At 39.9% G+C, this 17474-nt stretch overlaps 1 protein-coding gene across 7 annotated transcripts in view; it reads left to right on the top strand.

Annotated features, from left to right (window-relative positions):
* Positions 1 to 15682, top strand: part of Enpp2 (ectonucleotide pyrophosphatase/phosphodiesterase 2) — a 114111-nt gene extending 98429 nt beyond the window's left edge. For 4 of the 7 annotated variants that reach the window (XM_029469429.1, XM_021182711.2, XM_021182712.2 and 1 more), the window contains exons 20-25: positions 4264 to 4400; positions 6303 to 6438; positions 7268 to 7345; positions 8662 to 8794; positions 10077 to 10233; positions 15051 to 15682. In XM_029469429.1, the coding sequence (XP_029325289.1) occupies positions 4264 to 4400; positions 6303 to 6438; positions 7268 to 7345; positions 8662 to 8794; positions 10077 to 10233; positions 15051 to 15221 (812 nt within the window). In that variant the 3' untranslated portion in view covers positions 15222 to 15682. Of the gene's footprint in view, positions 1 to 2969; positions 3045 to 4263; positions 4401 to 6302; positions 6439 to 7267; positions 7346 to 8661; positions 8795 to 10076; positions 10234 to 15050 lie in introns of all 7 variants that reach the window. The other 3 variants (XM_029469428.1, XM_029469427.1, XM_029469430.1) reach the window with 1 other exon arrangement.
* The last annotated feature ends 1792 nt before the right edge of the window (positions 15683 to 17474 follow it).

The raw sequence follows: 17474 nt of genomic DNA, 5'->3' as shown, positions 1-17474 counted from the left end.
ACACTAGATCCACACCAGGGAGTCAGAAGAAGGATCTAGGGCGACACCTCACTTGTAAGGTGTCTGTCACACAAGCATAAGGACCTGAGTCTGGACACATAGCATCCATGTTAAGAAACTAAGCCTGGCATGCTTTTGCAACCTCCACCCGTACTCCCCACCCCCCACGCACTGGTGGGGAGGAGAGAGATTCACCTCTAGACCTTACTGGCAGCCAGTCAATCAGTGAACTCCAGATTCTGTGTGAGAACTTATCTTAAAAAACAAACCTGATATCAACCTTTGGACTCCATATGCACGTGCATGCAAGCATGAACAGGTACATACTTAAGTTATACACACACACACACACACACACACGCACACACACAGTATAATCATGAGAGAGGATGCGTAAGGGGATGATAAAATGCTTTTGGACAGGTGAAAGTACTTCAAAAGTTCAAAAGTTCTGTGACATAGTAGGATAACTATAATTGGGCAAATTTAATTAATTGTATATTTTCGTACTACTAACAGAGAAAATCTTGAGTGTCTCAACACAAACACACACACAAAACCATTCATATTTAAGCTGATTACTATCCCAATTAAACTGATCTGACCATTATACATTTTATATTGGAATTGGGCCACATAAATATATACAACAATTGTGCACATGAAAATTCTCTAAAAAATATTAAAATTAGGTATTTTAAAATGTCAACACTTTCCATAGATTAGAAATCAAAGTAGGGAAAATAAAAAATGAAACCCGAAGAATGAGTTGCAGAAACAGAGCTTGTGGGCTGTCCTTGAGACAAATATCTTAGCACGTGTGAAGACTGAAAGTCAAGTCTTTTCTGTGGTCTGAGTAGGAACATTTTGTTAAAGAGAAATGCAATGTGTGTTAAGGAGAAATACAACACGTGGTTCCCCCAGGACATCCAAGACTAACAGAACCAGGCTGTGACTGGACCTGTGATTCACAGACACCATGATAAAGCAAAACCTACATCTTGACTCTGAATCTCAAAATTTATTTTTCCTACTGCAAAGATGATTTTTTTTTTCTTCTTTCTTGCAGGAATTGGTAAGCTATAAAGAGAGCTGGGTAGATTTCTGGAGAGCCAGATGGGGGTTCATTCGGGAAAGGCTGATGTCATTGTACTTTTTTCTTTAACAATTGGGGGGGGGGGAAAGCAAATGAGATAGTGATATGTTTGTGCTCTGCCTGTGTTCCAGAAACTGCAGTTGTGTCAATAGCTTGAAGCTGTGGAGTTGTTTTCTGAAGCAAACCTAATCTTTGTGTGCTTAGGTGAAGAACAGACAGAGCTGGAGGGGGCCGGGGCTGGGGTGGTCCTGGGGAGACTCCTCAGGCTGGCCTATCAATCTTGTGTCTCATCTGTCCTTTTCCTCATGTTCTTGGAACTCATGTTGTTGGAACTCTGTGACTGTGTTGTTTGTCAGGCACATTTGTTGGTTGTCAACAAATATCCAAGGGTGAGAGATGTAAACTGGTGTGTAGACTACACTACTTTAATATTATTTGCCCTAGAAAGGTCTTTTTTTTTTTTTTTCTTCATGCCGGCGTATGCCTATCTGCAACATGTCATGTCGGTATTAGCTTCATTCTGTGTGAATACCAGAGTCAGAGCTTAGAGCCTGTGCTGCATGCTGATTATAGATGGCAGGCTTGTCGTTGGACTATAAGCTCTTTGAGGACAAGAGCCCTCCGCCATTGTTGCTCAGTATCTCCATTCTCCAGCCCAAGGCCCAGCACAAACAAGAATCTTCAACTTTCAATGGAGAGATATGCAAGAGATAAGAAGTGCCAGGATAGGGTCTGGGGAGGTAGCTCAATTAGCAACGTTGCCGCTGTAAAAGTGTGAGGATCTGGGTTTGTATCCCTGGCATCTAGGTAAAAAAAAATGGGCGTGGCAGGACTTGCATGTAATCCCAGAACTGTTAGGCAGTCACGGGATGCTCTTTAGGGTTCACTGGTCTGCCATTCTAGCCAAGTCAGTGAGTTCCAGGTTTAGCAAGAGACCCTGTACTAAAAAGTAAGGTGGAGAGAGACAGAGACATGTGGTATAGATTTCTGGCTATGACAGGACACATGCATGCAACCCCCCCCCCCATACACCATGAGCACATACTCTAAAAAGGGTGATGGGGAAGAATATAAATTATCACTAGCAGAGAGGAAAGAAGTTTCATGTAACATATAGAATTGTTTACAATAGTCGTGAGCAGTACGCTGTAAGCAAAACAGCCCCCGGGGAAAGCAGAGAGATGGTGGAAGATGCCAAGAAATTCACGAGGTCTGGAGGAAGGAAGAGCCAGGGATTTAGGTTATCTGTATCAGAGTTGGATGGGTGCTCTAAGGAGGGGTGCCACATGTGAAAAATGGCTGCCCATTGCTGGCCTCCTGATGGAACGGATGAAGGAACAAGCTTCAGTATGAGTCTGGAGAAATACACTGGTATCTTAGTCACTGTGCCATTGTGGAGAAGAGAAAGCACGACCAAGGCAACTCTTATAAAAGAAACATTTAACTGGGGCTGGCTTACAGTGTCAGAGGCTTGGTTCATTATCAACATCCTGGGGAGTGTGACAGCAGGCATGGCAGGCATGGTGCTGGAGAAGTAGGTGAGAGCTAAATCCTAATCTATAGACAGGAGAGAGAGGGGGAAGGGGAGGGGGAGGGGGAGGAAGAGAATGAGAGAATGAGTGAAGTGAGCCTGCCTGTCACGGGCTTTCTCAAAACTCAAAGCCCTACTCTCAGTGATATACTTCCTCCAACAAGCCCAAAGCTCCGAATCCTTCTAATCCTCTCAAATACTGCCAATCCCTGGTGGCTAAGCATTCATATATCTAAGTTTATGGGGGCATTTATAGTCAAACCACCACACTTGCTAAGCTTTAAAGTTTAACTGATAAAAAGAGAATACCTTCTCAAAGAATTTTGATACTTCTGCTTCCAGCTGAAACCGGGAAATTCAGAGGCAGCAAACATGAAAACAAGAAAAGCCTTAATGGAAATGTTGAGCCTAGAAAAGGTTTGCTCTGAGTTTGCAAGGAAAATCTGGGTCGGTTTATGGCCCCCAAGTACTATTGCTGGGTTTTGCTGGCTTTGAATTTGCTTATTAGATTTTATTTATTTAATAACATTATGGCACATTCTGATTCTTAGGGGCCGACCCCCAAGTTTGGCAGCTTAACCGAGGCTTCCACATCTACTGCAAGGCTCAGGAAGTCAGACTACCCAGAAGTTGCTTGCGTTGGGATAGTGTGGGCCATTCTGCCGCAAATCAGCACTTCTGCTTGGGAGGGTTCGATGAAATACTGTGTGAACATTTTTTTCCTCCCCTACTTGCATAGAGGGGTTGTACTTTAATTAAAGCAACATGTATATATAATTTAATAAGTGCCTGCCAGAGTTTCTCTAATAAAAATATAGTAAAAGAGGCTTTTATTCTAAATCATTTAGGGAATTGTGAATTTGCTAAGCCTCAGTCTCTAAATATGTGGGCACGGATGGACCCCAGTTTCCATAAATTTATGGAGTTTATCCTATCCCAAGTGGGTGAGCCAAGCTCCAGGCTTTTTTGGGGGTGGGGGGTTGAAATAAAGGTTTCAGTACTGAACTCTCATCTTTCACCTCAAAGAGTAAGCAGGGTTTCAGCGACTGTCTTCTTAAAGGAGCCCGACTCCCCATTCAGGGGCCTTACATGAGTGCATTGGTAATAGTGAGGGTCTCCTCAGTACTGAGGGGCCCTCTTAAATACCCTGCTAGTGTTATCTATACATGTTTCTTTAAGTCTATGCCTAAAGATACAGATGCTAACCCCTCTCTCTTTATGCTGAAATAATGTGCATTTCAGTTGCAGTTTGCAAGTCACAATAAGAGAGTTTTCTTAACTGAACCCTTGACTAATCTGACATACCTCTTCAAAGGTCAAACCATTTAATTATGCAAAGTCCAACCTATTGGCTTTCCATTTAGCTGACTTATCTTAGAACTGACTAGATGTTTCCTTTCTATACAGACCTTTAAATGTGACACTTTCCAAAAGCATTATGGTTTTGACCCTTGGTTAGGTGGTCAGATAAATCTCAGAAGTGTTAGAAAAACTAACTTGATCAAACTAAGGAGAAGCTACTGTCTACTAAGTAAGCTATCAAACTCTAGGCAACTTGACTCCTCTTCCAATATTTTACATGTGATGTAAGGTTGACGTTGCACTGAATGTAGATTTTTCTTTCTTTCTTTCCTAGAGAGACATCTCCTGTATGGACGACCTGCAGTGCTTTATCGGACTAGCTATGATATCTTATACCATACGGACTTTGAAAGTGGTTACAGTGAAATATTCTTAATGCCTCTCTGGACATCTTATACCATTTCTAAGCAGGTTATTGAGAAAATTGGGGATTATACTCTTTATTGGATACAATGAGTGTTTTGATTAATAGTAGAATTTTACCTTAATTTTTCATGATTGAAGAAACATTCTGTTGCATCTATTGTAATATTATTTTGTGTGTGTGTGTATGTGTGTGTGTGTGTGTGTGCGCGCGCGCGCGTGTATACATACACACCACGGCATGCCTTTAGAGCTCAAAGGGTGGTTTATCAGAGTTGGTTCTCTCTATCCACTCTGTAGGTCCAGGGATTGAACTCAAGTGCCAGTCTTGGAGGAAGTACTTCTTCCTGCTTCATTGCGAGACATTTTAAACTACATTCAGTTTTCTGACTCTTCTCCTGTAATACGTTGAAGGGAACATACTGATGCTTTTAGGTTTTGTTTTTTTCTTACTTTGTTTACATTTTGCCCAATAGTTCCAGAGACCACCAAGGTTTTGTTTGTGTGTTTTAATGGATATTAATTTTTAGAGAAATTTGGATTTAGTGAAATGAGAGAGTCCCAGATACATATCCACTCAGCCTGAATTAGCATTTTCTTTGTATTTTATTTAATTTTTCAAAAGTTACTGAGAATGAAAAATAATTATTAGATTTATTTAGTTTATGTGTGAGTGCTTTGCCTGCATGTATGTATGTATGTATATGCTTTATACTCCTTAGAAATAGTAGAACACACTGGAAAGAGAGGCCCATTGGACTTGCAAACTTTATATGCCCCAGTACAGGGGAATGCCAGGGCCAAAAAGTGGGAGTGGGTGGGTAGGGGAGTAGGGGGGAGGGTATGGGGGACTTTTGGGATAGCATTGGAAATGTAAATGAGGAAAATACCTAATAAAAAATTAATAGAACATAGGATCCCCTGGAACTGGATTTATGCATGGTTGTGAATCATCAAGTGGATTCTAGGATGTGAACCCAGGTCTTCTGCAAGAGCAGCAAGTGCTCTAAACTGCTGAGCCCTCTCTAGCCCTCTGTTTGTATTTTAATAGAAAAAGGCAGCCCAGCACTTGGGAGGCAGAGGCAGGCAGATTTCTGAGTTCGAGGCCAGCTTGGTCTACAAAGTGAGTTCCAAGACAGCCAGAGCTACACAGAGAAGCCCTGTTTCGAAAAACAAAACAAAACAAACAAACAAAAAACCAACCAACCAAACAAAAAAAATGCTTTAACTGGAGTTTTAGTTTCATGAGGATGAGATACAAAGCTATAGGTCAGAAATTAGAATAATTTATTTGGTAGTTTTAATATATATTATACATGTTATATATATCAAATATATGTTCTTAGAGATAGATATATTTTCAATTTGTAAATGTAAATAACAAGAATACTACTTCCCTAACAACCTTGTTTATTCCTGTGTGTGTATACCTGCAAATTTGTGCGCACACACACACACAGAGATAGTTATATATGCTAAAAAGGGATTTGTGTGTGTACATGCTTGTGTTTGTATGTGTGTATATACCTGGTTCCTCAGGAAAGCCATGCACCTTCCCCCCTCCCCCATACACTTTTTTTTTTTTTTTTTTTTTTTTTTTTTTTTGAGCCAGGTTCTCACACTGGCTTGGAGTTTGCTAATAGGCTAGGCTGGGTGGATAAGCAACAGTAGAGGCCAGCCTGTCTATGCTTCCTCAGCATTGTAACAGTAGGAGTTCCACTTTATGTATTGTTTAACTTCAGACATTGGCAAAGAGATTCTACTGCAGGAAACTAAGAGTTTGAAACTTATTGGCTTATTTAAAATGAAGGGCTCTAAAAAAGAAGTTAGAACTATGCTACGCTAGTGAGTTTGGGTTTGGGCTGTTCAAAGTAGATGCTCTAGCTTTGCTGAAGTCATTTGGTCTCATCTCTGGAATAGCATCACTGAGTGTCTTTACTCCCCATGCAGGCTGAGGTCTCTAGCATCCCAGAGCACCTGACCAACTGTGTTCGCCCTGATGTCCGTGTGTCTCCTGGATTCAGTCAGAACTGTTTAGCCTATAAAAATGATAAACAGATGTCCTATGGATTCCTTTTTCCTCCCTGTAAGTTGCAGCATGTTGGGCTGTGATCACTGTGTGTGTGTGTGTGTACCTTTGTCAGAGTGGGAGGTATATTTTGGGGTTTGAAGCTTGTTGGTTAGGATTTCAGGGTTTCAGGGTTTCTTCATGGGGAAGCACTTGTGAGGCTATGAGATTATCCCCCAAGTAAGCCTGAAAATAGCCAGATTTCAAATATCCTGCTCTTCTGGGAAAGTCTAGACAGGGGAAACTTGTTTTCCTCCACATTGTTAAAGGGAATCTGAGAGAAATAGTAAGTTATTAGGCGATTAGTTCTTTCTTAAGACAGGTGTTTCGTTTGACAGTTCCATATGGTTATATGACGAGTGCTTGTCACTTTTTATCCCCCATTGGTCTCTTTCACCCTGTCCCCTGCTGGGATCCTTCTCACCCCGTTCTGCTCCTATTTCCATGTCCTCAATTTTTTTTGTGTGTGGCCCATTGAGTTTAATAAGAGTCATTTGCCTGAGCGTGGGAGGGAGGCTATTAAGTGGCACGGTCCTGCAGAGGTGATTTCCTGAGAACAATTATGCCTCATTATCTTAATGACATTTTTTAAGAGTCTAGGTTATAATAATGAAATCAAAGAACTACAGACTGAACTAGGTAGGAAGAAGTGGGCTGTAAATACTTCCTGAGAGCCGTTGAAGGATGCAAAGGGACTGAGTGGGACGTTTGAAGAAGCTGATAGGGGGAAATAGAAGAATAGATCTGCCGGCTTCAAACTCTTTGGGTTGACCTAAAAGACTGAGTTTCCTGTTGATGTTGAGATTGGTAAGCAATGACTCTGTTTGCTCTCCCACCTGATGTTTAGATCTGAGCTCTTCCCCAGAAGCTAAATATGATGCATTCCTTGTAACCAACATGGTTCCAATGTACCCTGCCTTCAAACGTAAGTACCCTATTTACCCAATAAACTGTTACTTAGAAGATAAGTATTTTAAATTCGCCACTTACCTTTTCTACCCCCATGCTGATTTTAATAATACCTTACAAATGTTTAGCTTATAAGTTGTGAAGATATTGCATATAAATTCTCTGTAGATGACCTACCTGGGCGGGAAGCCGGTGAGTCATCTAGCCCTTGCTTATAATTAGGAAATTGCCCTCATAAGAAGTGACCCAGGTCATGAAGTGGTAGAGCCAAACTAAACCACAGTTGCATTTTTTTCTACCCTGCAGTTCTTTCTATTTTAATGCTTATTATTTTTATGAGGGAGTCTTACTGAACTCTAGAGGTCACTTGCTACTTCCCAACATCCATATTTATTTATTGAACATGTCTGCAAAGACCACGAGCACCCTTCTTCTTTAGGGTGCCTATGTTTTCTGAATATTGACCCTAAGATCCAGAAGAAGATTATGAATATTCTTCTTTATCGGAATATTAATTCAGATGGTTTTAGGGTCATGCAAATTATTATTTTAACTTCTTTGAACATATAATTTATTTGTTTTCAGAATAAGTATCCTTGGTTGATAGTGATTCTGTGAATTGAATAAGCACCATAAACTCTGGTCCTCAAAACCAAGTTCTAGTCCCTGGACTGTGACTATTGACTATGCAATAAAAAATTTACCATTCTTCTTTCCAGTACTGTGCATGGAACTCAGATTCTCAGACACATTAGACATATATACCCTACAGCACTTAGCTATATCCTTAGCCTCTCACCCCTTCCGAGATGTTATTCCATGCAGCCAGAGCTGCCTTTGAGCTTTCTATGAAGCTGAGAATCATCTAAAAATCCTATGGTCTTTACCTCCTGGCTGCTGGGTATAGTCGTTTGCTACTACATGCAGTTGATGCAGTGCTGTGGGGAAGCCCAGACTTTGTATTTAATTTTGCCTAATGGCTAAGATACTCCTGCTCACACTGTAACTATCTATCTGGCATGCTCTGTCCCCACTTCTCCGCCTGGGACATATGGGCTCATTCTGCTTTCACATCTTGGCTCTTTAACCTCCCCTGGGAACTTTCCCTGACTAACTGGGTTATGCTTCCTGCCTCCCTTGCAATGCCCCCTCTCTTTTATCTTCCCTTTTGCAAGTTCATAGTGCACCACACAGAAAACGCTCGAGAACAGGTTCTGATGAGTCACAGCAGCTCTTAGCTTCTGACATTGCACTCGAAGAAGGCATCCTGCAGAGAGTTTGTCTGAACCAAGTGTATTTGGGCAGAAAGAATTGATTTGTTTCTTTGCACAGGTGTTTGGACTTATTTCCAAAGGGTCTTGGTGAAGAAATATGCGTCAGAAAGGAATGGGGTCAACGTAATAAGTGGACCGATCTTTGACTACAATTACGATGGCTTACGTGACATTGAGGATGAAATTAAACAGTGAGCTTTTTTTCCCCTGTTCTGTGTGAGATGCCTAAATTCTAAGATACCAGTCAATGATACTCATGTGCTAGAGCAGCTCATACTCTTAAATATTTTTTCTTTGAATTTCATCTAAAATCTTTAGTTGTTTTCCATCTTTGACTGACTATGGCTTTAGTAGCTAGAATGAAAATTTGATGTTTGTGATAGACACATGTTTTCATCTTACAATAAAATGTATCAGTTATATTTTTTGAAATGACCATTTATTCTTCAACAACTCTTCAGTAGAGAACTTGTGATTTTAATTCATTTTCATTACTTTTTGAGAATTTTGGAATCTTTCCTACATTCTGAGCCAGTATGTCTTATTCGAAAGTTGCATATAGACTTTGGTTAACTCTTGTTATCGCTCTCCCCTTGGTGCTATTTGGGATACAAAAAGATAAGGCAAATGCTGTGCTTACAAGGAGTATGTAGTCTACTGCATTTATACATGCACAAATAAACAGAAATCAGCACAGTGTTCAAATAACAAAGATACTTTGGGAATAAAGTGCTACTTTGAAGTACAGATAATTTTCAGTATTTTCAGTAATTCAAAAGAAATTTCATCTTAAGTATATATTTATTGTTGATCATTTTGGTACTTTTTAAACAAAATTAAGCTCACTCATTATTTCAAGATTAAAAAATGATTAAAATTATAATAACACCAAGTTTCCTGAGGCATTTAAATTTGTGAACTTTGCTCTACTGAAGAAAGCTCATTTAACAGCCTTGAGCTCATGCCCTGCTCTTGGCTATTAGTGATTTCTTTATACCAAATTCAAGATCTCAGTGTAGACTAAAAGTGTTCTTTTTCCTCTACACCCAGTGTCTTGTGATTCTAGACCAATTTCTATATCTATGATAGTGATGTTTCTGAAACACAAATCTAATATGATGCTCCACATTCCCCAAAGCTTCCATGGAATAGCTCCTAAATTCCATATCCTGGCACCCACAAACCATCACAATTTGTCTTTCATTGACTCTTCCAGCACTTTGCTAGTTAGTATTATCCTAGTCACCATTGGGTGCCTCCAACTCTTCAATCCAGCCACTTGATTTTCTTGGGATATCTTTTTCTTCCCACCTGGCTGAGGCAGGTAGACAATTCCAGGCATAGAGAAGACCATCAACTATGTTTAATGATATAACAGGGGGCTAACAGAGTGTCTTAGACACAAGTGATGGGTAAGCATTTTAAAGAGAATGTTTGGTGTGCCTTGTAACTTTATTTCCTTTCCTGACTCAGGTATGTGGAAGGAAGCTCTATTCCTGTCCCTACCCACTACTACAGCATCATCACCAGCTGCCTGGACTTCACTCAGCCCGCAGACAAGTGTGATGGTCCTCTCTCTGTGTCTTCTTTCATCCTTCCTCACCGACCTGACAATGATGAGAGCTGTAATGTGAGTTCAGAGACAGAGTCCTCCATGATGCATTTTCATACTTAGCTTCTTAACTTTTGTCCCCAGCATTGAACCAAATACATTATAAAGCATTGGGAGCAGCCAGCTGAATGGAAAGGGGAAATAACCTAAGCAGAACTTTATTGAATACATAGGGAGCTGGTATCCTATAATAATAATAATTCTGTATTTATCATTCTCAATCTCTCTCTGTGTGTGTTTGTATGTGTTGCATGTGCATATATGTGTATATATTTAACACAGTTATATTTATATGTTCAATTTTGACAAATGATGAAGTACCTGAATGTTTTCAGCTTCACAAAAAGAAAATCATAACATTTTGATAATAGTTAGGGTACAATAAGAGTTCAGAGGAAATTATTGTATTAACTTCTTCTTTTGTGGATGCTTGAAAATACGACAAAAGCTTAAAAACACACACACACACATACATGTAGCACTTATTAGTCAGGTTATCTTTGGCTACTGGTTATGGGAACTGTGATAGCCATTCCAAAACACAGAAGAACATTTACTGTCACGTGGATAGAGGTGGGAGGCAGAATGATTTAATGAAAAGGCCCTTGGCAGGGACAAGAGAGATGGCTCTGTGGATGTGAGCACTGCTTGCTCTTCTGGAGGACCAGAGTTCAATTCTCAGCACCAACATAATGGCTCACAACCGTCTGGAACTAACCCCAGGGATTCCAATGCACTCTTCTGGCCTCTGTGGATACTAGGCATGCACACAATGCACACATATCGATGCAAGCAAACTAGCTATACTTATACAATAATTAAAATATATTAAATTTAAATAGGAAAAAGTCCTTAACAATAAGACAGGAACCGTGCTATGTGTACAGAGTTAAAACTCAGGGACAATTCGTATAATCTCTACATGTACCTATATTTTGATGGAAACTCTCTGCTGCAAGCTTGGGTCTAGAACTTATAGCTGATATACATTTATTTCACTTACTAGAAGGAATAGGCATGAAATCTGTAGAATAGGATTGTTTGTCAATAAATTACACTCAAATTCCTAAATTGTATTAAAGTGTTCTAGAAGAGGAAACACTGTATTAGGCAAAAGCCATAAACTCCTAGGCAGCCTTCCATATGAGGCTGCAAATAAAACATGAATGGAAATAGCTACAATAAGAAGCAAAATACCATAACAATTGGTCCAGCCAAGATCATCATCTTCATGGGCGTGTGACTCTTGGACAATGGCTTCAATTATCAATGAAGAATTTAGGTCATGAGTGGTCAAAGCAAAATAAAGACTTCAAGAGAGAATAGAACTGTGAACTATGGTTTAGGAAGCCAGTTACAGTTATCTAAAACATTCGGGTTTGATGGGGGATAATGTTTTACACTTGATTTTTGCCAAAAGGCTACAAAGTGATGAGTGATGCTTTAAAAATTGTGTATAATCAAAAAATTTAAGTTATAGTGGTAGTCATAGTAATGATGGTTGTAATAGCTGCAGAGGTAGTTGTTACCACATACTGAGTACTTGCCATGATCTACATATTGTATAGGTCCTCAATATATATGGTTTCCCTCATCTAATTGCCTTGTAAAGTTTCTTTTTCCTGCTTTTGTGTTAACTTCTGAAGAACTTCTATTTAATAAAAGATGATAGTTCATTGATAAGATACGGAATTTTAAATTCCATAGATAATTAGCAGATATCTGTAGAGAACTTTGGCAGTTTTTTCTTATTGTGCAATTAGATAATCAAGAACAAAATGTTTCATCAAAAGAGAAACATTTTAGGCTTTGCTTTTAGGAGATAAATTATGTTGGAGGAGGTTGACCATGGTGTTCAAAAGGTATTGGCAAGAGTCACAGGACTGAGGTCCACAGCAGTTGAGCTGAGGTGTCATCTTAGGCATGTAAAAAAAGAGTCTGGAAGGCAGAAGTGCTGTGGCCGGAGGCTTTCTGGAGCCCTCTATGTGGTTGGAAAGGAGGAGGAAGGGGAAAACTCAAAGTGAGAAATAGGCTGCCGTGAGCTTGCTGGCATGATGTTTTAGCCGTGTTTGTTCATAGGAGAATGTCATACTCCTTGTAACATCTCCACAACTCCCTCAACAAAACCTCAGTCCTACTAAAAGCCAGTTGAGAGGTAGACTACACGCATGTGAAATGAAACTCAAAATTGCTGTGAATTTGAAAGATAAAGTAAAGGTTCTATAGGCAGTTATACATATAGCAGGCTATTTAAAGTACATCTCAGTACTTGGGATTCTAGTCTTTGCAGGAATGTGACAACGGTGAGTTTCAAAGCTTGTTCCAAATTTAATGCCATGAAAGTTCTAGGTGACAAAGGGTTTCACCCAGGAAATGAAATCCGTACGTACTTCTGTTCCAAGGAGTCTTCCTCTGATCACTGAACCTACAGAAAGTTTGGAAGTTCTTCCAGAGATATCATGGCCAGCATACTTCTTTATTAAGAATCTTAAGTCCAATAGCAACTACTCCTATTTTTTAAGTTTACTTTTAAAACTACTGTGACTTGAGTCTATAGACCTTCTTTGGGAGAAAGTTTAGGAGAAAGGACAGGAGAAAAAAAAATAAGCTAGGGTTATGGAAGCAGTTCAGAGGTTAAGGACACTGGTTGCTCTTCTAGAGCACTGGGGTTTAATTCCCAGCACCCATGTGGTAGCTAACAACCATCTATGAGCCTGGTTCCAGGGCACTGGATGTTTTTTTGGGCTTCTGTGGAACCACACATAGGTGGTGCTGAAACATGCACACAAAACCCTTATACATATACAAATAAAAAAAATGGAACTTTAAAAAGAATAAATACCTATAGCATAAAAACAATTGTGGATTGTAGTTTGGGTTATATTAATATTCTATTAGTTATTTTTAAAGCTTTTTCTTTCCTATTTTGGCACATATGAACTATATATGAATTTTATCAGTTTTGTATCTTGTACTACTAGCTTCATCAGTAAATATATTTTCAGCAAATATATTTTCTTTACATGTAGTATAAATGCAAATTATGTTTTATTTGCATGTGGTGTATTGTAAATTGCCTTATGGCAAATTAGAGACAAGGTTTCAGCATGTGCAGAAGAGAATATTCCTGGCAATTTATGTCTCAAGGAAAGAAGTAGAAAGAGACAGGTTTTCAGCCTTGAATTCTTATCTTTCTGATTTGTCATAGTTTTGAATTAGGAAAACTTTTCCAACCCTGTCCACACATTCATATACTGCATTTACAACGAAAACACTGGGCTCACTGACCATTGAAAAATCCAAGAAAGGAGCAAAATATGAAAATTCTTCCAAAATATAACCTCATGCTTTCCCTGAGGGGGTCTTGACCCATCAGAAGACCTCCTACTTTGTTAATTACATGGTCATGCTGAGGACTGGTCAGTAGCATTGTGGGTAGAGCTAAATTTAGGTTTGACTATACTGGGAGTTGCAAAAATCTTTGTTAGGCTAGGTAGGAGGTTATGAAAGGCCTGAATCCTCTCATCTGCTTGCAAAGTCATTTCTACATTTTGCCTGGAATGGCCAGGCATTGGTTTCCTGAACCAACAAGCTCACGATACATATTTAGACTTGGCATGAGCCACTGTCATTCTTGGTTCTGGTCGGTGTGGGTTGGAGCTTTCTGAGAAACCCTTTGCAGGTTCATGGGCCTCAACAGTTGGTTCACTGAGCTCACTAGCAGTTGAGAGGTAGGCAAGGGCATCTGAAGGTTCTTGGTCCTGGGCTCTGTAGCACTCTGTACATTCCTCTAAAGACTCTTGCTGGACACTTAAATCCAGAGGCATTAGGTAGTGGTGTTATTTGTGAAGGCCTTCCTGTCCCTGGCTACAAATGAATGGTACTTTTGCTTTATTCATAGGATACTTGGTTCTTATTATTTTTTCCCCAATGTTTCTTCCAAATTGAAATATTTTTGAGAAATGGGGTTTCTTCATTTGAATTATCCTTTAGTTTCAAATGAGACATGAAATACATTGTTCTGTTGTTCTGTATGGTTTTAGCCTAGAGTTCCCTCCAGCCCCCACCACACACAAAGCCGTTTTATATGAATGGCTAAGACAGAAGGACATTCCCTTCCTTTCTTTGGTGGTTTACTATTGTCTAAATTTCCCTTCCTTTCTTCCTCTCCTTATAAATTTTTTCCCCACCTCCCAGCATGCTGTCGATGTAAGCATTAGTTAGCAGCCTTGTCAATCAATGAAGCTCCGTGGAGTAAGTAGCCTCACGAAGTCACAGAAGCTAGGAAACAGTGGCATCTCCTTTCCAACTCAGACCTTTTGGGCCACAGAGAGCCCAGTGTATCAATTGACCTGTTTCAAGCTGAACACATTATTAGATAGTCACTAACTGTCATCACCCAGATAACTGATGGGTGTGATAGCTCCTCTGAGCAGGAATACACATGTAGTTTCCTATGCTAGGCACAAGGTCCATGCCTATTTTGTGAGATAGAAGAGCATCCCAGGGTGTGCTGAATCCCACCCTCCATTTGATGGCTGAGAAGAAAAGCAACCCGATCAGATTCTGCAGGGTCAATGATTTTCCCCATTTTGATTTGTGTTCTGAGAAACCAGTGAGAACAACACCTTTTCACACAACATTTCTCATTTGTTTGGTACACCTTATCACTGTGAGAATGTCTACAGGCCAGGAGGGGTATTTGTGGTGCATTCCTGACAGAATTCAGTAGAGATACGAGGGTCTGGTGGGAACAATATGCTTGGGTGTGTGTGCAGAAAATGACCTAGTCTAACCTTGTCTAGAAAAACCTGATTGCTTCCCTTCCCTTGCAGAGTTCCGAGGATGAGTCGAAGTGGGTAGAGGAACTCATGAAGATGCACACAGCTCGGGTGAGGGACATCGAGCATCTCACCGGTCTGGATTTCTACCGGAAGACTAGCCGTAGCTATTCGGAAATTCTGACCCTCAAGACATACCTGCATACATATGAGAGCGAGATTTAACTTCCTGGGCCTGGGCAGTGTAGTCTTAGCAACTGGTGTATATTTTTATATGGTGTTTGTATTTATTAATTTGAAGCCAGGACATAAACAAACAGAGAAACAAATGAAAAAAACCACGTAGTATTTTAATCCTGTACCAAATCTGACATATTAAGCCTGAATGACTGTGCTGTTTTTCTCCTCTAATTCTTGATGTAGACAGAGTTGTGTTCTGAGCAGAGTTTATAGTGAACACTGAAGCTCGTGATCCAAGTAGAAGCTTCTACATGGTGCTGCCAGTTGAATATGTGCATTGAGGAAATACTAGGTTTCCAGTGCCCAGTCACCACGTGTAGTCCTGTTCTGTATTGAAAGACTGATTTTGTAAAGGTGCATTCATCTGCGGTTAACTTTGACAGACATATTTAAGCCTTATAGACCAATCTTAAATATAATAAATCACACATTCAGATTTTCCCTGGTTCTGTCTGGCCTTTGTTTCTTTTGCAAATCTGGAGCTTTCCCTCAGGTGTGTGCATGCGCGCGAGGGCCCCGTTTCTCTTGCATTGGGTCCTCTTCCCAGCTGCTTCCTTGATATTTGACTAGATGATGGTATAGGTACATGCGTACTGGAAGCCAGAAGGGCAGAGTTAAAACAAACCAGAGCCGGGGAAAACATAATTGTTTTGTAAGGTATTTCAACTTTGAAAAAAAAAAAAGTCTCTTGATTGATTCAGTTCAAAATTCTCCATAGTAGATTCAACCTCAATTGTTTAATGGAGTTAAGGATGTATCATTAGTTGATTGAACATGTGCAAGACACTGTTCAACTCCCAAACCTACAAGAATAAAAACTTTATCAATCATATATTCTATTCAAAACATCCACCTAGGGGCTAGAGCAATGAGTCTCCGTTAAGAGCACTGACTGCTCTTCCAGCCATCCCGAGTCCAATTCCCAGCACCCACACGGTGGCTCACAGCATCTGCAGTGATTTCTGATTCCGTCTTCTGATGTGTGTGAAGACAGAACACTCATATAAAATAAATAAATAAACAAACAAACAAATAATTCACCCAGCATTCACCCAGCAATGATAGAGAATGTAAAGAGAAAAATGTAAGTTGAATTGAGTTCTAGATGTAAATATGTGTGTAGTCAACCAACCAAGGCAGAGAAGAATTGCCAAGGGCATAAGGTCACCGTGCAATGTCAGAAGAGTATGAATGGGTTGTGGGTTTAAATAACTTTTAAATAAAGCACATAGTTATGGTACTGTACGATCACATAGATATACATCAACTATGCACATACATAGTTGATGAACAAAGCCAAGAGGTCATTAAATATTGTTAATCAAATCGTGGAGAAAGATGAAGTTGTCTTGTTAACGTCGACAATAATACTGTTGCATTGCCAACAACTACTGGTCTTTTTTTTTTTTTTTTTTTAATTAAATAGAAGCATATGGCTTTATTTCCCCTGTAGTGGTCATCACAACTGGTCCTTTTAAATCTATTTCTGTTTAAATCTATCACTGTTGTGATGATCACAACTGGACCTTCAGTAGATGAAATGAGTTTTTCAATTTTTATAAATATTCCTTTAAAATGCACTAATTTAAGAAAAAGGGAAGGAACCGTGTCAAGTGAGGAAAACCAGCATGGCATCAAAAGCTGCTGCCAGGAGTGTGTGAACATTCAGAGATGATAGAGGAACAGTGACATCTGAGAAGCAGGGCTCCAAGTCTACCTTGGAAGGAAGAAGTGTCTGTGCGCTTACCAAATTTAGCCCTCCGTTTATTGGGTACTCACGGTTGCAGGCATGTCTCTGCTACGTGGTATGCCTTGTGTTGTATGCCTTCCTTGACAAACAGGAAGGCTGGGGAAGATTTTTATGGACTGGGCGAGAATGAGGTGTGAGTGGTAAGTGGTCTTGGAGTTTGGAATAGAGAACCAGTAGTGCAGAAATGAGCATGAATTCGGTTCTTCATCCATTCTGTATTTGGTCGTTTGGTAATAAACATCTTATCCAGCACTTACACAGGTCAGTAGGGATAAAACAGTGAATAAAAACCTACATGGTTCCTGACCCCATAAAACTTATTTTCTAAGTGAGTGGAAGATGCTATTTAAGGTGTTAAAGTGGCACACATGCAAGGGGAGTGAGTGTCAAGGCTGTGGAAAGGAAATGACCTTGGAGAGAACATTCTAGTTTAGATTAGGAAGATGAGAAGAGGTGCCCTCCAGGGAAACAGAGACTGGAAAGAAATA

This window comes from Mus caroli, chromosome 15 (genome assembly GCF_900094665.2).
Source record: "Mus caroli chromosome 15, CAROLI_EIJ_v1.1, whole genome shotgun sequence".
Lineage (NCBI taxonomy): Eukaryota > Metazoa > Chordata > Mammalia > Rodentia > Muridae > Mus > Mus caroli.
The sequence above is the reverse complement of the archived record's forward strand: the minus strand, read 5'-3'. Positions and strand labels throughout refer to the sequence as shown.